Here is a 16,539-nt window from a genome sequence, read left to right on the forward strand (position 1 = left end):
CTGAGGTGAGAAAAATGTATGGAGTTCTGGGTCTCCACCCAGGAACTCCTGCATAACTCAGCACTTCTGCAGACTAAGCAATTTCTTTTCAGGAGGGTCCTGTAGAGGTGGTCCTTCACTTATGACCACAATTGAGCTTAGATTTAGTCATAAAGTATTGCAATCATAAGACAAGCCACTATAATGACTGGACTTGGTTTTATGACTGTTTCTACGATGCTCATTAAGCAAGCCACACAGTCGTTAGGTGAATCACAGGGTCTTCAAGTCCAAATCCAGCTTATCCAAGGAAAAAACCAAAAAAAGGTCCCAAAATGCAACCGCGTGACCATGGGATTCACCAACACCCATAAATACAAGCCAGTCGCCAAGTGCCCAAAATGTGACCATAGGAGTGATGTGGCAGCTGTAACTGAGGACAGGATAAAACTTTGGATCCATTGTAACTCTGAGTGGGGATTGAGCGAGTGGTCGACTACCTGTAGAAATTTGACAATTACACATTTGATGATTGAAAAAGCACCTTTGGGACAACCATGACCTGGATGACTGAGAACCTCCGTAGACATTTCGCCATGCACCTTCGAATGATGAGGGAGAATGAATGGATTTCCAGAAAACACTGCAAACTATAAGAGCCATTTGTGTTTTGGTTTGAGATTCACACAACACAGACTCATCCCCAACAGCCTGACCCCCCCCCCCATATTCAATAGTAAAGGGACATCAGGCAGAACACATCCTGCAGCCAAGAAGGCTCCACACCCCCATTTGCACCACTCAGGTGACCCTGAGGAAACAGGTAAACTTCCAAGTGGCCTCAACAACTCCCTAAAAGAATGCAAATGACCAGCTCTCTGCAAGGAATATAAATCTTTCCATTCCCTACCATCCAGGCAGAGCTGAAGAAGCTTCTTGGATGAGAAGTGAAACGTCTTCAAAGAAAAAAACAAAGTAAGTCCAGTTGCCTCTTGAAAAAAGCACCTTTGGGATGACCAGGACCTGGATGGCCGATAATCTCCATAGGCATTTGACAATTACAGTTTTGGTGATATTTGTTCGGAAAGTAGCTTGCAACTTTTTTTCAATACAATCCATTTCCAAATAGTTTTCCACCAATAGCCACACTGTAAATTATAACAGCATCTTTTAAAAAGATGTTAAGATTTTGTTTTAGGAAAGATACCTACACTTGGTTTTTGAAGTGGAGCTACCATGAGTAATGAACACCCTCGTGGGGGTTTGTTTGACCTATGATTAACCTTCATAGGCCAACAGGTTACAATCGTTGACTTGAGATGGTTGGTTTTTATTCCAGGAAGGAAATGTCAACTTCAATTCTTCAGCCTCGTTTTTGGAATGAAGAAGCACAGAAGGGAATCAGGACGATGGGATGGGAAGAAAAGAGAGGAGAGGAATGAGGAGAGGAGGGGATGGGATGGGAGGAGAAAGGAGTGAAGAAGAAGAAGAAGGGAGAGGAAGAAGGGAAAGAGAGAGGGACAGAAAGGGAGAGGGCAGGGAAAGGGGGGAAAGGAGAGAGAGAGGAGAGAGGGAAAGGGCGAAAGGAGAAAGAAGAAGGAAAGGGGGAAGGGGGAGAGCGAAAAGGAGAGGAAGAGAAAAGCTAACTAGCTAGCTGCAGCACAAAACTGCCTTAAAAATACAGCAGTTGGGACACAAAGAAGGAAGGAAATAAAGCAGGTAATGAATGGCTGCTATGGAGAAATTCATCAGCAGAGTTCAGCATAAATCATCCCAAAGGGCTCTGCCAGAGACAGACAGACAGAGATAAAAGCAAGCTAGGTGTCTTAGGCTCCAGTCGGATGTCTCGGCCACAAAATTACCCTCTCTCGCCCAAGGCTGGCTGAACCCTTGGGCTTTAGCACTTTCATGAAGGCAGCCCTGGGAAAATCTCGCAAAGAGAAGGGCGGTGTGTGTGGAGGGGGGAGGGGGGGGAAGCGTTAATTCTTAATTGCTGCTTAGAAAGGTATGACCACTAATGCCGCTTTCCAATTTAATCTTTGCTTAAGTCTCGAAGCAAGATTTGCATCTGCAGTCCTTCCTCTTTGGGTGTAACCCAGTCTGGAGATAATCAAATAAATGGAGGTCCAGTAATTAAAAATTGCAGCGGGGACATGCAATGGGTGGAGCCTGCTTGCAAGTCAACAATTGAATGGAGGGAGAAATGGCTTTATTGATTCATTTAGCTACTTATTCAGTTAACTGGGCCCTTATCTTCCCATTCGTAAAACCCTAAAGCAGATCAGACCCCCGCCACCGAAGAGTTTTGATTTCAGAAAGTATAAAGCGAATACCGTTTGGCTAAAGGCTTCAGAAAAAGAAGCAAACCACGGAAGACAAAGGAGAATTAGGGTAGAAGCTTGGAGAGAGGGAGAGGGTAAAATATAAACATAAATGTAAAGGAGAACGGAAGTCACGTCTTTATTGCTTTTTCCCCCCCCCCTTTCTTTCCTATTTCTTTTTCCGCTTTCTTGTGACTTTTCTCTATTCCTCTTCTCTTCAATCCAAAATCTGTGTTTTTGTTCCGTTAAAAAACTTCTGTAACAAAAATTATTTCAAAAATAAGAATTAAAACCTTCCTATTAGTAGGTCCCAAATTCCCGAAATGCAAAGTCATGAGAGAGAGAGAGAGAGAGAGAGAGAGAGAGAGAGAGAGAAAATCACTTGATGTTTCACAGCCCACCTTGTTACATCTGGGGTAATCAACCAAGACATGCTACTGTGATTAAATCTCAGGATTCCAGGAGTGAACATGATAGATTGATCAAATCTGATTATTTAGAACTAGGTTGAGCAGATTGAATTAGCTCACACAAGAGCAGGGGTCTTCAAACTTGGCCCTTTTATGACTTGTGGACTTCAACTGCCAGAATTCCTCAGCCAGCTTTGCTGGCTGAGGAATTCTGGGAGTTGAAGTCCACAAGTCATAAAAGGGCCAAGTTTGAAGACCCCTACACAAGAGGATCTGATATCCTGTTCCCCATGCGAACTAGCTTCCCTCGATATCTTTTATGGAACTGCCCGTCTAGAAAGGTTCAAATCATTGCAGGATGGAAACTTCCAAATATAATTCCAATCGAGCATTCCCTCCTCAAAATAACAATAATAAAAAAAAATGTATGGTTGGTGACATCGAAAACTGCGGTGCCTTCCAGCAACCCCCCCACCCCACCCCGCTCTTTGCAATCTCTTCCACCAACTGTCCACTTGGGTACTCAAGAGGTCTTCTCAAACTCCAGCCAAGAAGATTTCAAGTAATCTCTCTTCCACCACAAGCCAAAATCAACATCGGATTACTCCAACTAATTTGCATCATTGGTGTGATGTTCCTCTGCCATGGGACTCTTTCAGTGTTATTTTTCAAGGCTTCCGCTTTGAATCTGTGGGTGAATAGCCATGAATTTGGTAGCAACTCATTTCATTTCTTCCCACGTATTATTCCAAAGGGGGGGAGCAAAAAAAAAAAAAAAGCAAATTCAAGGAAGAGTTGGCATTGTTTGTTCAGTAACTTTCTGATCCTCCCTCCTCTTGGTTCTCATTGCCAAAATCCATTCATTGATGATCCTCGCAGGAGGAACCCTTGCTGAGCGCCACGCTGTTATCTCTTTCATACACAGCGTTCCGGAGGCGCTGAAAAGATTCCACTTTTTTTTTTAAAGCATTACCAATTTTGTGTGCAAAATGGTGAAAAGCAAATCAGGGCAATTCTGCAAATCGTCTTAATGTTTACGAGCAAAATATGTCTGTGTGGGGGGGAAAGAATTGCATTACTTCTTCCCTCGGGTGTTTCAAATATTCCATGTTACAAGGAGTATTTCTCAACTTGCAAAGGAGGAGGAGAAAACACCACCTACAAATGCAAGACTCTTTTTAAGCTTATATTTTCTCAATCTCTCTGCAATTATTCTCTAGGACTGTTGCGAATGATATTCTAACATGTCCGGGTGGCCCTCAGTTTGAGAAGATTGATCTACAGTATTAGATTTGGTTATGTGCCATCAAGTCATTTTTGACTCATAGTGACGACATAGATTTTCTCCATGAAGAATATTAGATAGCTTTTATAATTCTGGCTGTTGTATATTTTTCCTGTATCATGAGCCATTGTTGAAACCCTGGTAGACAGAAAACCTAGTAATTAAACTGTTGGATTAGGACTGGGAAAATTCAAGTTTAAATCCATTTTCAATCAATGAAACTCTTCGGATGCCAGTCAAGAGTCTAACCTATCTTATAAATTTGCTGGGTTTAAAAATGGAGTGTGATCAACATGCAAGACACTTTGATCAACTGGAGGAAAGGAAGGATGTACGAAAAACTAACAAATCATAATACTTGGCCATTCTCTATAGACGCCTGCAAATAGCGCATCAAGGAATAGGAAACAGATACAATAGTTAGAAACACAGAACATAAAATAATGGAGTTGGAAGGGACCTTGGAGGTCTTCTATTCCAACCCCCCCCCCCTCCAAAGCAGGAGACCCTATATACCATTTCAGACAACCGACTGTCCAGTCTCTTCTTAAAAGCCTCCAGTGATGGAGCAACCACAACTTCTGGAGGCAAGCCGTTCCACTGGTTAATTATTCTCACTGTCAAGAAATTTCTCCTTAATTGAAACAAGGTCTTTTCTCGCATTTTCAAAGACACCGGATCAGGCAAGCGCTACTCAATACTTGGAAAAAAATTAGATCTCACAATTACACCAAAATACCGGTCTGGCTATCCACCCTTGAAGCGATAGTTTACCCAAATCTGTTTGATTTGGGTAACATAATCTCATACAAGGATATTCTGAATGAGGAGGGGGAATTGAAACTTAGGAATGAACTAGAATTACAAGGTATAAAACTCGATTGGTGGGCCTACTTACAAATCCAATCGAGATTTAGGAAGGACAAAAATGAATGGGGGATATATACCTCTGAAACAGCATTGGACAAAATATTATTGGGACCGGACTCTAAACAAATAAGGAATTTTTATAAATTACTTTTGGGATATAAGCTGTTTGAAGAGCAAGTGAAAGACCCCATGTTGACCTGGGCTAACAATTTAGGACATAACATCGACCTAGATACTTGGCAAACAATTTGGGACAGGAATAAAAGGATAACACTGGCCTCATCGTATAAAGAAAATTTATTTAAAATGTTTTACCGATGGCATCTTCCCCCAGCCCGCTTAGCAAAAATGTTCACAACAGCATCTCCCAAATGTTGGAAGTGTTCTGAAGAGATAGGCACATACTTCCACACGTGGTGGTCTTGCAGTAAAACACAAAAATTTTGGAGAATGATTTGGATTTGGCTGAAAGAAATATTGAAACAAGATCTGGAGTTTAGTCCAGAACTTTTCTTGTTGGGAATCACGAAAGAGAAATATCCTAAAGATGTGCTATACTTAACGATCCATATTATCACAGCAGCTAGAATATCATTTGCGCAAAAATGGAAAAAGAATGAGATCCCAGGACAAAAAGAGGTTATTAGGAAAATTTGGGATTGCGCTGAAATGGACAAATTAACTTTGGAATTAAAGAATAAAGATCAATCAGACTATTATAGAATTTGGAACAAATTGTATCTTTGGATGGATAAAAAGAAAGGTCTCTATTAGGTTTTACAGACTAGCTCACTGTTTTAAATATTGTGGTATTTCACCGATTTGTAATCTAAGTGTATTTAAGTGTATTTTTGATGTACATATATACATGTATATATATATATTTAAACATTGTAGACAAAAAGGTTTGTCAGCTCGCTGGTATTGTGTCCAATGTTTTTAAATAATAAATTTAATAAAAAAAAAAAGAAATTTCTCCTTAATTCTTGGTTGCTTTTCTCCTTGTTTAGTTTCCACCCATTGCTTCTTGTCTTGCCTTCTGGTGCTTTGGAAAATAGATTGACCTCCTCTTGTTTGTGGCAGCCCCTCAGATATTAAAACACTACTATCCTGTCTCTCCTAGTCCTTCTTTTCACAAGGCTAGGCAAATACTCAATTCTTGCAAACAGAAACCTGCTCTTCTAAAACTCCAAATTCAAATGACTGACATGTTAAAACTACAAGCACAAAATCCCCTTCTAAATCAGAATCAGCAATTACTAATTCAAGTGGGTTTCCGGTTCTGATCTGAAGGGAAATCCTGCTAATTATTTAGCAGATTCTGACACAGTGAGAAAGTCCTAGTTATGCTATACAGAAAATGCAGAAGGAAGGAAATCCAGAGAAGCCGAGCCTTTTTCCACTGAGGGCCCTTTGGATGTGATGAGACACAATCCCCACAAAAACTCAAACAATCAGACGGATTATTATGGGAATGGTAAGCCAACAATCCAGAAAGCCTTGGGTGGAGAAGGCTGCCCAGCCCTATGAGTAATTTTCCTACCTTGAACTGAATTAAAGAGCTCCCATTTGGACAATTGTATGAGACTTATTTTTGCGCAGCACTCAACAGTTGCAAAATAGAACGTGCCGGTGACTTGTCTGTATCATGATTAGCTTATTTACAACTTATAGCAATCAATCAGTGGAACGCCTTGCCTTCAGAAGTTGTGGGTTCTCCCATCAATGGAGGCTTTCAAAAAGAGACTGTCATGCTTGAGAAGGAGTTGAACGAGATCCCCAACCTTTTGGGCACCAGGGATCAGTTCCATGGAGAAAGGTTTTTCACGGACCAGAGAGTGTGTGATTTTGTGTGCTGCCAGATGGGACTTTGCTTGTTTGTGCAGACCAGTTGCTGACATGCCATGGCCCGGTACCGGTCCAGAGGCCGGGGGGTTGGAGACCCCTGAACTAGATGACCTCCAAGGTCCCTTCCAACTCTTGTTATTCTATGTTCTATGTTTTCATCAGAACTGCTTTGAAGGCTGGCATCCAAATGCCAGAGAACAGAGCAAATTAAAGCCAAACTGCAAGAAAAATCTGACAACTTAAAGCCACCAAATCAAACTCTGAATTTAAATGAGGAAAAGATAACCCAAAACCAAATAGAAGAAGTGGAAACTAACATCAAGACGTGACTGATTTAATGACAACTATATTATATCAACCACCAAAAATCGAACTATCAAAGCAAAAATACAGTGATTACAAAGGGGACATCTTCCTTGCAAAACTGACATTTGGATATGCTCCCTGGATTCAAATAAGGGGTACAGGAAGAAAGGAAGACACATTTGAGAACTTAAAGATACCAAGAGCGAAGCATGATTGGCACAAAAGGAAGACAAGAGTTAGATTTAAAAAATTGAACTTGTTTCTTTTTTGGGATTCCTAAAGATAGACTATAAAAATATCTTTCTATGGATCAAGGGGAATCTCAAAAAAACAACAAAAATCAGATTTTACATTTAGCTTTTAGATCTGTAAAGGAAATATAACTCCGAATCATATTATAGAATTTGGAATGATACATCAAAAGATAGTATGTTAATAATTGATGTACGGTTAAGATGATTTATAGAATATTCAGTGGCTATTTTTGAACTATAATATAGAATCTGGAATTTTAAGATGAAAACTAGACTTTAGTTATTTTTTATTTTAACTACCCAACCACCATATTGTTTCACAAATACATCTATATGCAAATATTAAAAAATCAATAAAACTTGTTATAAAAAAAATAATGTGAGCAGGCTAAGGGACAAGCTAATCATTAGCGTAATCGTCTCACAAAATACTTGAGATAACTATCAAAGCTGTTTTGAAATCATCAATGGAAAAACATCAGTTGGGTTGTTTCACCACATGACCTCACCATTATTTTAGGAAAGAATTTATCTGGGTGTTCAGAGAACACCTAAAAGGAAGATGCTACAAAGGATGAAGGAAAACACACTGCAGACTGTCAAAGCATCCCTTTCTCTTGTTCATTTTACACTCATCTCTACCAAAACTCCACTTTTCATCCCCCTGAGTATCAGGCGTCACTATTCCAATTGCAATTGTTCTGCTGCAATATGACTTGTAAATCTCAGTTTCATAAAATTATCAATCTTTGCAATTTGTGCCTGCAAATCATTTGCAAGTAGCGTGACTTCTTGAATAATCATTTTACCTGGATGTATTTTGATACAACTCAGTGTCTAAATTCCTTTCTGTTAAATGAAAAAAAAAATCAATTATGAAAAGCTCTTAAGTTTCATACTTTCTAATAAGCTGTCTGTTGTAGTTTAAAAGGTAAAGGTTCCCCCGCACATGCGTGCTAGTCGTTTCCAACTCTAGGGGCCGGTGCTCATCTCCTTTTTATGTGCTTTTTAAAAAAGCATTTATAATCTCCTTTTCCAGTTTTGCAAAATCAAGTGAGGCCTTCCAAAACCTTATGAAAACCCTTACAAAAATGCAACAGTGAGAGGCTTCCAAAATACCTGGCCATTCAGATTAAAAAGGCAGTTACACCCCTCTCCGTTCTTGGATGCAAATGGTCAATTAAGATGGTTCCTAAACCACCAATTTAAAATCAAAATAAATACGATCTGGAGAAGCTTGATATTTGTAAAAAGATTCATTGTTTTGCTTGAATTTAGCAAATCTGTGTCGGCCAAAATCTTCCCATTCACATGCTGACAAAAGGTTCAATTAAGTTTTTAGTGAAAACTGGGACACTACTTTTTTTTTAAAGGAGATCGTAGGTCAGGGTTGAAATGAGAGTCCTTGGTGCTCTCCGAGCAGAAGACTAACAACTGATGACGTTACCTAACTTGCAAGAAAACAAGAAGAATCTCATTCATCCAGTTCTTGGTTGTCCCAAGGGTGTTTTTTCAAATGGCAACTCGATTTTCTTTGTTTGTTCATCAAAGATTTGGATGAGGGGATAGATGGGGACTTCATCAAATTTGCAAATGACATCAAGCTGGCCGGAACATCGAATGTTCCAGAAGTTAGGCTTAAGATACAGAAAGATCTTGCCAGACTTGAACACTGGGCACTAGCTAACAAAATGAAATTCAGTGGTGAAAAAGTAGGATCTACATTTAGGCAAGAAAAACCAAATGCACAGGTATAGTATAGGGTGGTACCTTGCTCAATAGTACTGTGAGAGGGATCTTGGAGTCCTAGTGGACAATCACTTAAATAGGAGCCAGCCGTGTGCTGCAGCTGCCACAAAAGCCAACACAGTGCTAGGCTGCATTAACAGATGGATAGAATCAAGATCATCTGAAGTGTTAATACCACTTTATAACACCTTGGTAAGGCCACACTTGGAATACTGCATCCAGTTTTGGTCACCATGATGTAAAAAAGATGATGAGACTCTAGAAAGAGTGCAGAGAAGAGCAACAAAGACGATTAGGGGACTGGAGACTAAAACATATAAAGAACGGTTTATTATGTTTATAAACAACTCAAGATGGCCAACGTATCTAATGCTCTTTCTTCCTCCTATTTTCTCCAGAACAAACAACCCTGTGAGGTGAGCTGGGCTGAGACAGAGTGATTGGCCCAGGTTTACCCAGGCAGCTTTCATGGCTAAGGTGGGACTTGAACTCATGGTTTCTTCCTTTCTATCCTGGCGCCTTAACTATTAGAACAAACTGGTTTTCTTATTAACAACTTACAACAGTTCATTTAGCGACCGTTCAAAGTTGCAACGGCACTGAAAAAAGTGAACGTAAGACCATTTTTCACACGGACGACCCTTGCAGCACCCCTTGGTCACATGATCAAAATTCTGAGGCTTGGCAACTGGTTCATATTTATGACGGTCACAGGGTCCCAGGCAGTGGTGGGATTCAGCCGGTTTGCACCACTTCGGCAGAACCGCTAGCTAATTTTTTGTTGCCCGGGCCCAGAATGGACTTCTGGAAGTGGCATCCACACAGAGAACCGGTTGTTCCCCTATTTGAATCCCACCACTGGTCCCGGGGTCACGCGGTCCCCCTGTTGTGACCTTCTGACAAGCAAAGTCCACGGGGACGCCAGATTGACTTAACAACCGTGTTACCAACTTAAGAACTGCAGCCATTCGCTTAACAACTGTGGCAAGAAAGGTCGTAAAATGGGGGGGGGGGAAGAAATCACTTAACAAATGGTTCGCTTAGCAACAGAAACTTTGGGCCCAATGGTTAATCGTTAAGTCGAGGACTACCTGTGTTAGGGTTTTTTTCCCCCCTTCCAATTCCTATGGAATTGCAGCCTATGCTGAAATGTGCTTGGAGAGGAGGTATCCCTGGAGGAGCTGACGAAAGGGGACAGCCATGTCAAGCTTGTAGCCACGCAGCAGACTAGCCCCGTTGGGCTCCGTCAACTCTTCTAAAAATGTAGAAATTGGAGGACCCAATAAATTCCCTGGCGAGTGGTAATCTGCTTCAACCACAGAGGCAGCCTGAGGAATGGGTGGGGGGTCCTCTGGTGAAAGAATCAACTCAAAGAACCGCAGGATAAATGCAAGGCATTCAGGGCGGATCTACCAGCTGTATCTTCCAAGTGACACAGCCACAAGACATGGGCCCACAACTTCATTCCGTAGCAGGCGGGACCCTCCCAAACAGCTGACAATCTCCAGAAAGGAGTATGTATGTACCACCTCTCCACATCCTAATGCTCAGTTTTTCAAAGCTACTGGATGGCCTTCCTTTTATTAAAAAATTTTTTTTTTGCCGTCAATACATTTAAAAAATGTTTATACCTCAGGATGGAATCTCCCTTATCTTCTCCGACACCTTTTGTTCCAACGGCTGTGCGCCTTCCATTTTGAGTTCACTGTTACAGGAAACCAATCTAATGTGCTCAGCCTGGCACATGAGGGAGCATCAGCAATGAGGTCAATAAGCTGGATTAGGATAAGGCAACTAATGCACAGGGGAGGAAAAATGCTGAATATTAAAATAGGGCTCCCATGTGGGAGAAGTGATAAAAGAAAGGTGATGCATAAGAATCGCTGCAATACGGAAGCTGAAATTTTGTAGGCTATGCGAAGATCACAAGCACGCAGATTAGAGTAATTCGGAATAAATGTCTTCCTCCAGATTGAATGTTTATGCCTAATTTACTTTCATCTTTTTAGTGCAAATTTAAAAGCTAGGTTAAGATGCAATTCTATCATCCTTATTCCCTCCTGTTACGAGGCAGTTGTCCAAGGGATAATTATTATATTTACATTATCTGGATTGTATCCCTAACCTATATGCTGGTGGAAACCGTTTATCTTCATAAGAAGTGATGCATGGAAGCAGAATCTAGTAATCGTAGAGCTGCACTGCCCTATGTGTTCCATTTCAAAAGGTGTTTTGGAAATCACAAGACAACATTGGACCGCTGCAACTCTTTAAAGCAGCTCTGTCTTTTCTCATAGCTTGGTGATACATTCACGCTTCCCAAGGATTCTGAAACAACTTTTGGAACTGAATTAAAAAAACTGCACACCCCTGGAATCTATGTGCCAGTATACAGAAAATCATGTATCTTTCTGTCAGAACCAAGGAACACAGCGAATATAGTAAACACCAGTAAACTGGTAGATATATCCTTTTAGCTTTGTAAAACTGCACCGTTAAACACTCACAGATGCGTATACCTGTATTCGTTCATTAGACATAAATGGTCAGTGTATCTAACTGCACAAAAGGAAACTATATTATGAGAAAGTACATGGCATTAATAATACGGCAAACACTTTAACCTATCCAAGCACTTTTTAAAAAATCAGGCCTTAAATCTCACAATTTTTACAGTTACACAACAAACTGTACACAAGCCAAGAGAAGAATATTTAAACCAATAAAACCAGTAAAAGGTAAGGTAAAGATAAGCAAACAAAGTTGTAATCCAATAAATCAGCAATTTTCAGGAAATCTTTACACCAATGTTTGGGTTGTTGCCATTCCTATGCAAAGATCACAAGCACGCAGATTAGAGTAATTCAGAATAAATGTCTTCCTCCAAATTGGATGTTTATGCCTAATTTACTTCCATCTTTTTAGTGCAAATTTAAAAGCTAGGTAAGATGCAATCCTTTCATCCTTAGTCCCTCCTGTTATAAGGCAGTTGTCGAAGGGATGCCAATTCTTACACCAATGTTTGGATTGTTGCCATTCCTTACCAGATCTTTTTTTAATGGTCAAATTTATAGCGCTTCCCATGGGAATTCAGTCACAAATTTTGAACACTTGAGATGGTCCCGACTGGCTCAAAGATTATGTTCAGGTTTCGTAACCAGAAAGAACTGTTCAATTTACTACACAGCCTAGGAGTGACTTTTTACAAGACAGCATAGCATCTACAAGCAAAACAATATAAAAAGACTTCTAACTGACAAAAGCTATCAACAAATTTAGGAAAAATGAGAAGAAGCACTCTCCCGCTTCTGGTTTAGAGCAACTATTCTGATAATTTAGTTTCCAAGAAGTGGTTGGTTGTCACATGCCACGTTGATATCAGTAGATCTACTTTAGAGGAGGTGTACCACCTTTTCTAGCTGTGAAAATTCATTTTCTGGAAATGCTTGGTCTTGATGACAAGGGTGCTCTTAAATCAGCCTTCCAAGGAGCCTGTGGCAGAGAAAACTTTCCTTTAATTAAGCTCTGGCTCTCCTGGTCAGGATAGTCCAGGCACTCTTTATGTTCTCCTAACCTCCACAGACCAATCTGCTGTAATACATAATATATGGGTCTGAGACTGAAGATTACCTAGACCAGGGGTAGGCAACCTTGGCCCCTTCATGACTCCTGGACTTCACCTCCCAGAATTCCTGAGCCACCATGGCTCAGCTTGGAAACTCGCCTCAGCATGGCTGGCTCAGGAATTCTGGGAGTTGAAGTCCAGGAGTCATAAAAGAGCCAAGGTTGCCTACCCCTGAAGACACAAAATTAGATGTTAAATCACCTCTTAATATGGACAGGCTGTTGGGACCGTACTTGACCCATGTCTTTGACTACTTCTTGTTCCACCTCTAAGTGTTCATTAATGGTTAGGGGATGCGTAGCTGAGTGGCTGAAGGAAGAACTGTGTTCAACCACTGACATGCAGGAAGGTCATATTTTGGGTTAGGAATATGTGGGAATGCGAGGCATGGCTTTCTCACCAGTTATACCTCCATTTCTAGGAGACTAACTTGGACCCACCCTGCCAGAGGCCCAAAAGACAACACAAGAGAAAACCATTTCCATGTTGTAGTCAAGAAAGGGTCCATGGACACAAGGTCATCAGAAGTCAACTTGAGAGAGTGTATTTTTTATCCCCATCTCCCATCAGGTTTACAAATTTAACTTCTAGCCATTCCCACCCTCCCCCCCCCCCGCGTGCCCTGGGTCTCTAATTAACTTTTACTTGTGAGCAGAATACACTGAAGAAACCATATACCCCACCTTTGGTGGTTCCACAGGAGAATATAAGAAATCGGCATTGTTATTGTTGGCTTGTTCTTGCATTATGCTAAGAGTAAACTCTGCCCTGGAAAAGGCACAGGATGAATAATATAGAATTAAAAATACAGATACATGAAACTATTATAAACATGGTTCCAAGCAGGCCAACACCCTTGCTAGTAGTAAGGCATTTATGAATCACAGGATAGGAAGTCCTTGACTTTACGATCACAACTGGGAATTAACCGGAATTTCCATCCTGTCAGTCCGGTCATAAAGTGAGTCATCACATAACTGGACTGATTTAGGATGGAAATTCCACTCCCAATTGTGGTTGTTAAGAAAATCACACTGTTAAGTGAATCTAGCTTCCTCAACTGAGATTGCTTGACGGAAACTGGCTGGGAAGTTGCCAGTGGCAATCACGTGACAACAGAACGCTGCAACCGATGTAAATATGGGACAGTTGCCAAATTCCCAAATTACGATCACATGGTCACAGGTCATAAGTGTGAGGACAGGTCATAAAGCACTTTTCCCCGAAGCCACTGCAACTTTGAACTATTGATAAATGAATGGTCGTAAGTCACGGACTACCTGTAAATCCTAATCTAGGTAGTCTTCAACTTGTGACAATTGAGCCCCAAAATTTTAGGCTGCTAAGGGAGACAGTTGTTAAGTGAGTTTTGCCCCATTTTACAACCTCTCTATCCACAGCTGTTAAATGAATCATTGCAGTTTTAAGTTAGTAACGTGGTTAAGTGAATCTGGCTTCCCCATTGACTTTGCTGGTCAGACGGTCGCAAAAGGGGATCACCCCGAGATGCTGCAACCGTCATAAATATGAACCAGTTGCCAAGCATCTGCATTTTGATTACGTGACTGCAAAGATGCTGCAGCGGTCATTAAGTGTGAAAAATGGTCACCAGTCACTTTTTCCAGTGCCACTGTAACTTTGAATGGGTCATTAAATGAACTGTTGTAAGGAGAGGACTACCTGTACTAATGAAGTATTTGCCAAAAGAGTAGAGATGTCACAGTGAAATGGGGGGGGGGGCAGGGAGAATAGTAAGCAGCAAAGGGGTGCCTTCCTTTTTTCATATCCTTTTCAACTTTCCACTACAATTACTCCAACACAAACACACACACACACACACACACACACACACACACACACACACACAATGCTGGTTTTAGGTCTCAATTCCTAACCCCGAGATCATGCAGTGAAAAACAAGTTTTGAAACTGTCCGGGCAGCATTCCCTGTCAGAGGAATAACTAGAATCAAGCAATTAATCACATTTCCCCCAAATTTGGTGAAGCCAGCAGGAGCATATATAAATACCATATCCCCCAACTTCGTGGCCCGCCAGCATGCCTGCCGATCATCTGCAGGGAAGAGACTCCCGAGAGATCGGGACAACTCGAAGCACAAACGTTACACACCACACCAGGGTTGCTGCGGGGCTGTGCAAAAAGGGCCAGAGGAAACGGTAAAAATGTATGAATGGCAGCTAAAGGGGACCCCCATTCATTCTATGCCAAGCGACACAGACAAGGCAGCCAAAGGTGGAGAAAAACCAGATGCTAACCAGAAAAGCCAGGAAAGGGTGCGGGTCTCCTAGCCAGATATATTGCTTGCTGGGAACATAACTGTGGAAAATTCCCTCGCCAACTTGGGCTCTCACTTGAAAAGCTAAGCGGGGCTGCAGAGAGGAGACCACTAGGAAATCCCTAGAATGAGATTTTTATTTCTATTCTTTTTTTCTTTTAAAAAAAATCCTATCCTGGAAAATCATCACAGCACAGCAAGAAAGGCAACCATTGGGACCGTCTGAATGGGACTTTCTTTTTGGGGGGGACACCCCTGGCGTAAAAGAACCACGGGCACTTGTGACCTAGATGTTGCTGGGCTACCAGGAGACCCCCGTCCCCCCCAAAAACAGTGCAAGGGAGCGGCCCCACCAAATGCCCCCAAAGGTCCAGCCGGAGCTGGGAGGGGGCCACCCCAAAAGAGCAAGGGGGGCAGTGGGGGGGGCAAAGAAACCCAGCCTGGCACGGAGCCCAAAATGGGGGGGCCCGGGGGAAGCCCCCCACCCAGGAGGGGGCCAGCCTGGCTCCTGGGGCAGAGAGCCCGGGGGGAGGCGCTGGCGCGGGGTCTTCTCCCACTTTCCCACCCCGGGGTCTCTGGGAGGGGGCCGCCCCAAAAGAGCAAGGGGGGCAGTGGGGGGGAGGGGCAAAGAAACCCAGCCTGGCACGGAGCCAAAGATGGGGGGACCCGGGGGAAGCCCCCCACCCAGGAGGGGGCAGAGAGCGCCGGAGGGGGTGCTGGCGCGGGGTCTTCTCCCTCTTTCCCCCCCCGCGGGGGTCTCTGGCTGGGGGAGCCCAGCAGCACCGCGGGGGGAGGGGTGGGGGCAGGGAGCCCTCGGCGCGCTTCCCCAACGCGGCGCCCTCGTCAGGGCCGAGCCCGGTCCTATTAGGGGGAGGGGGAGGCGCGCGGAGCACTTACTAGGGGTCGTTGGTGAAGCGGGGGCTGCGCGGGGGCTGGTAGCCGTAGAGGTGACAGTAGAGCACGTCGAAGCAGAAGCAGCACATCTCGGCCGACACCACCATCTTCCTGCAGCCGCCGGGCCCGGCGCCGGGGGAGCCCAGCAGCGCGGCGGGGCCCGAGAGGCCGGCGCCGGGGGCCCCTCCGCAGCCGGGCGGGCGCGGCGGCGGCGAGAGGGCGCAGCCGGGGGAGCCCCCCGCCAGACCCCCCAGGCCGTTCAGCCGCGGGCCGCCCCCGGCCAGCCCCCCCGGCAGCGACCCCGCCTCGCCGCAGCGGGAGAGGCCCCCCTGGCCGCCGCCGCCGCCGCCGCCGCCGCCCGGGCCGGCCGAGCCCGACGGAGGGGAGCTGGAGAGCTTCTGCTTCTTCACCCCGCAGCAGCCCGCCGCCATCTTGGAGCCGTCTCCCCCCACGCAGCGCTTCCGACCCATGGCGGGGGGGGGCCTCGCGCGGGGGCGGGGCGTCCGCAGGCCCCGCCTCCTGCCGGGGAAGCTCCGCCTGCGGGGGCGTTGGGGGAAAGGAGGGAGGGGGCAGAGGGGAGCCGGGAAGGAAAGGAGGGGAGGGGAGCTGGGGGAAGGGGCACGGCAGGAGGAGGAGGAGGAAGGAAGCGAGGAAGGAGGGGCAATTTGGGGAAGGGGACGGGACCCCGGAGAGAAAGGGGCG

The 16,539-nt window shown here is 43.9% G+C and overlaps 1 protein-coding gene across 1 annotated transcript in view; it reads right to left on the bottom strand.

The window, feature by feature from the left end:
• AMMECR1 (AMMECR nuclear protein 1) overlaps positions 1 to 16,307 on the bottom strand; it is a gene marked incomplete at its 5' end in the record, with an annotated part of 85,449 nt that extends 69,142 nt beyond the window's left edge. Inside the window, one exon of the mRNA XM_083372352.1 lies at positions 15,841 to 16,307. Within this exon, the coding sequence (XP_083228478.1) occupies positions 15,841 to 16,307 (467 nt within the window). The remainder of the gene's footprint in view (positions 1 to 15,840) is intronic.
• Between the last annotated feature and the right edge of the window lie 232 nt (positions 16,308 to 16,539).

Source organism: Vipera ursinii, assembly GCF_947247035.1.
Source record: "Vipera ursinii genome assembly, chromosome: 12".
NCBI lineage: Eukaryota > Metazoa > Chordata > Lepidosauria > Squamata > Viperidae > Vipera > Vipera ursinii.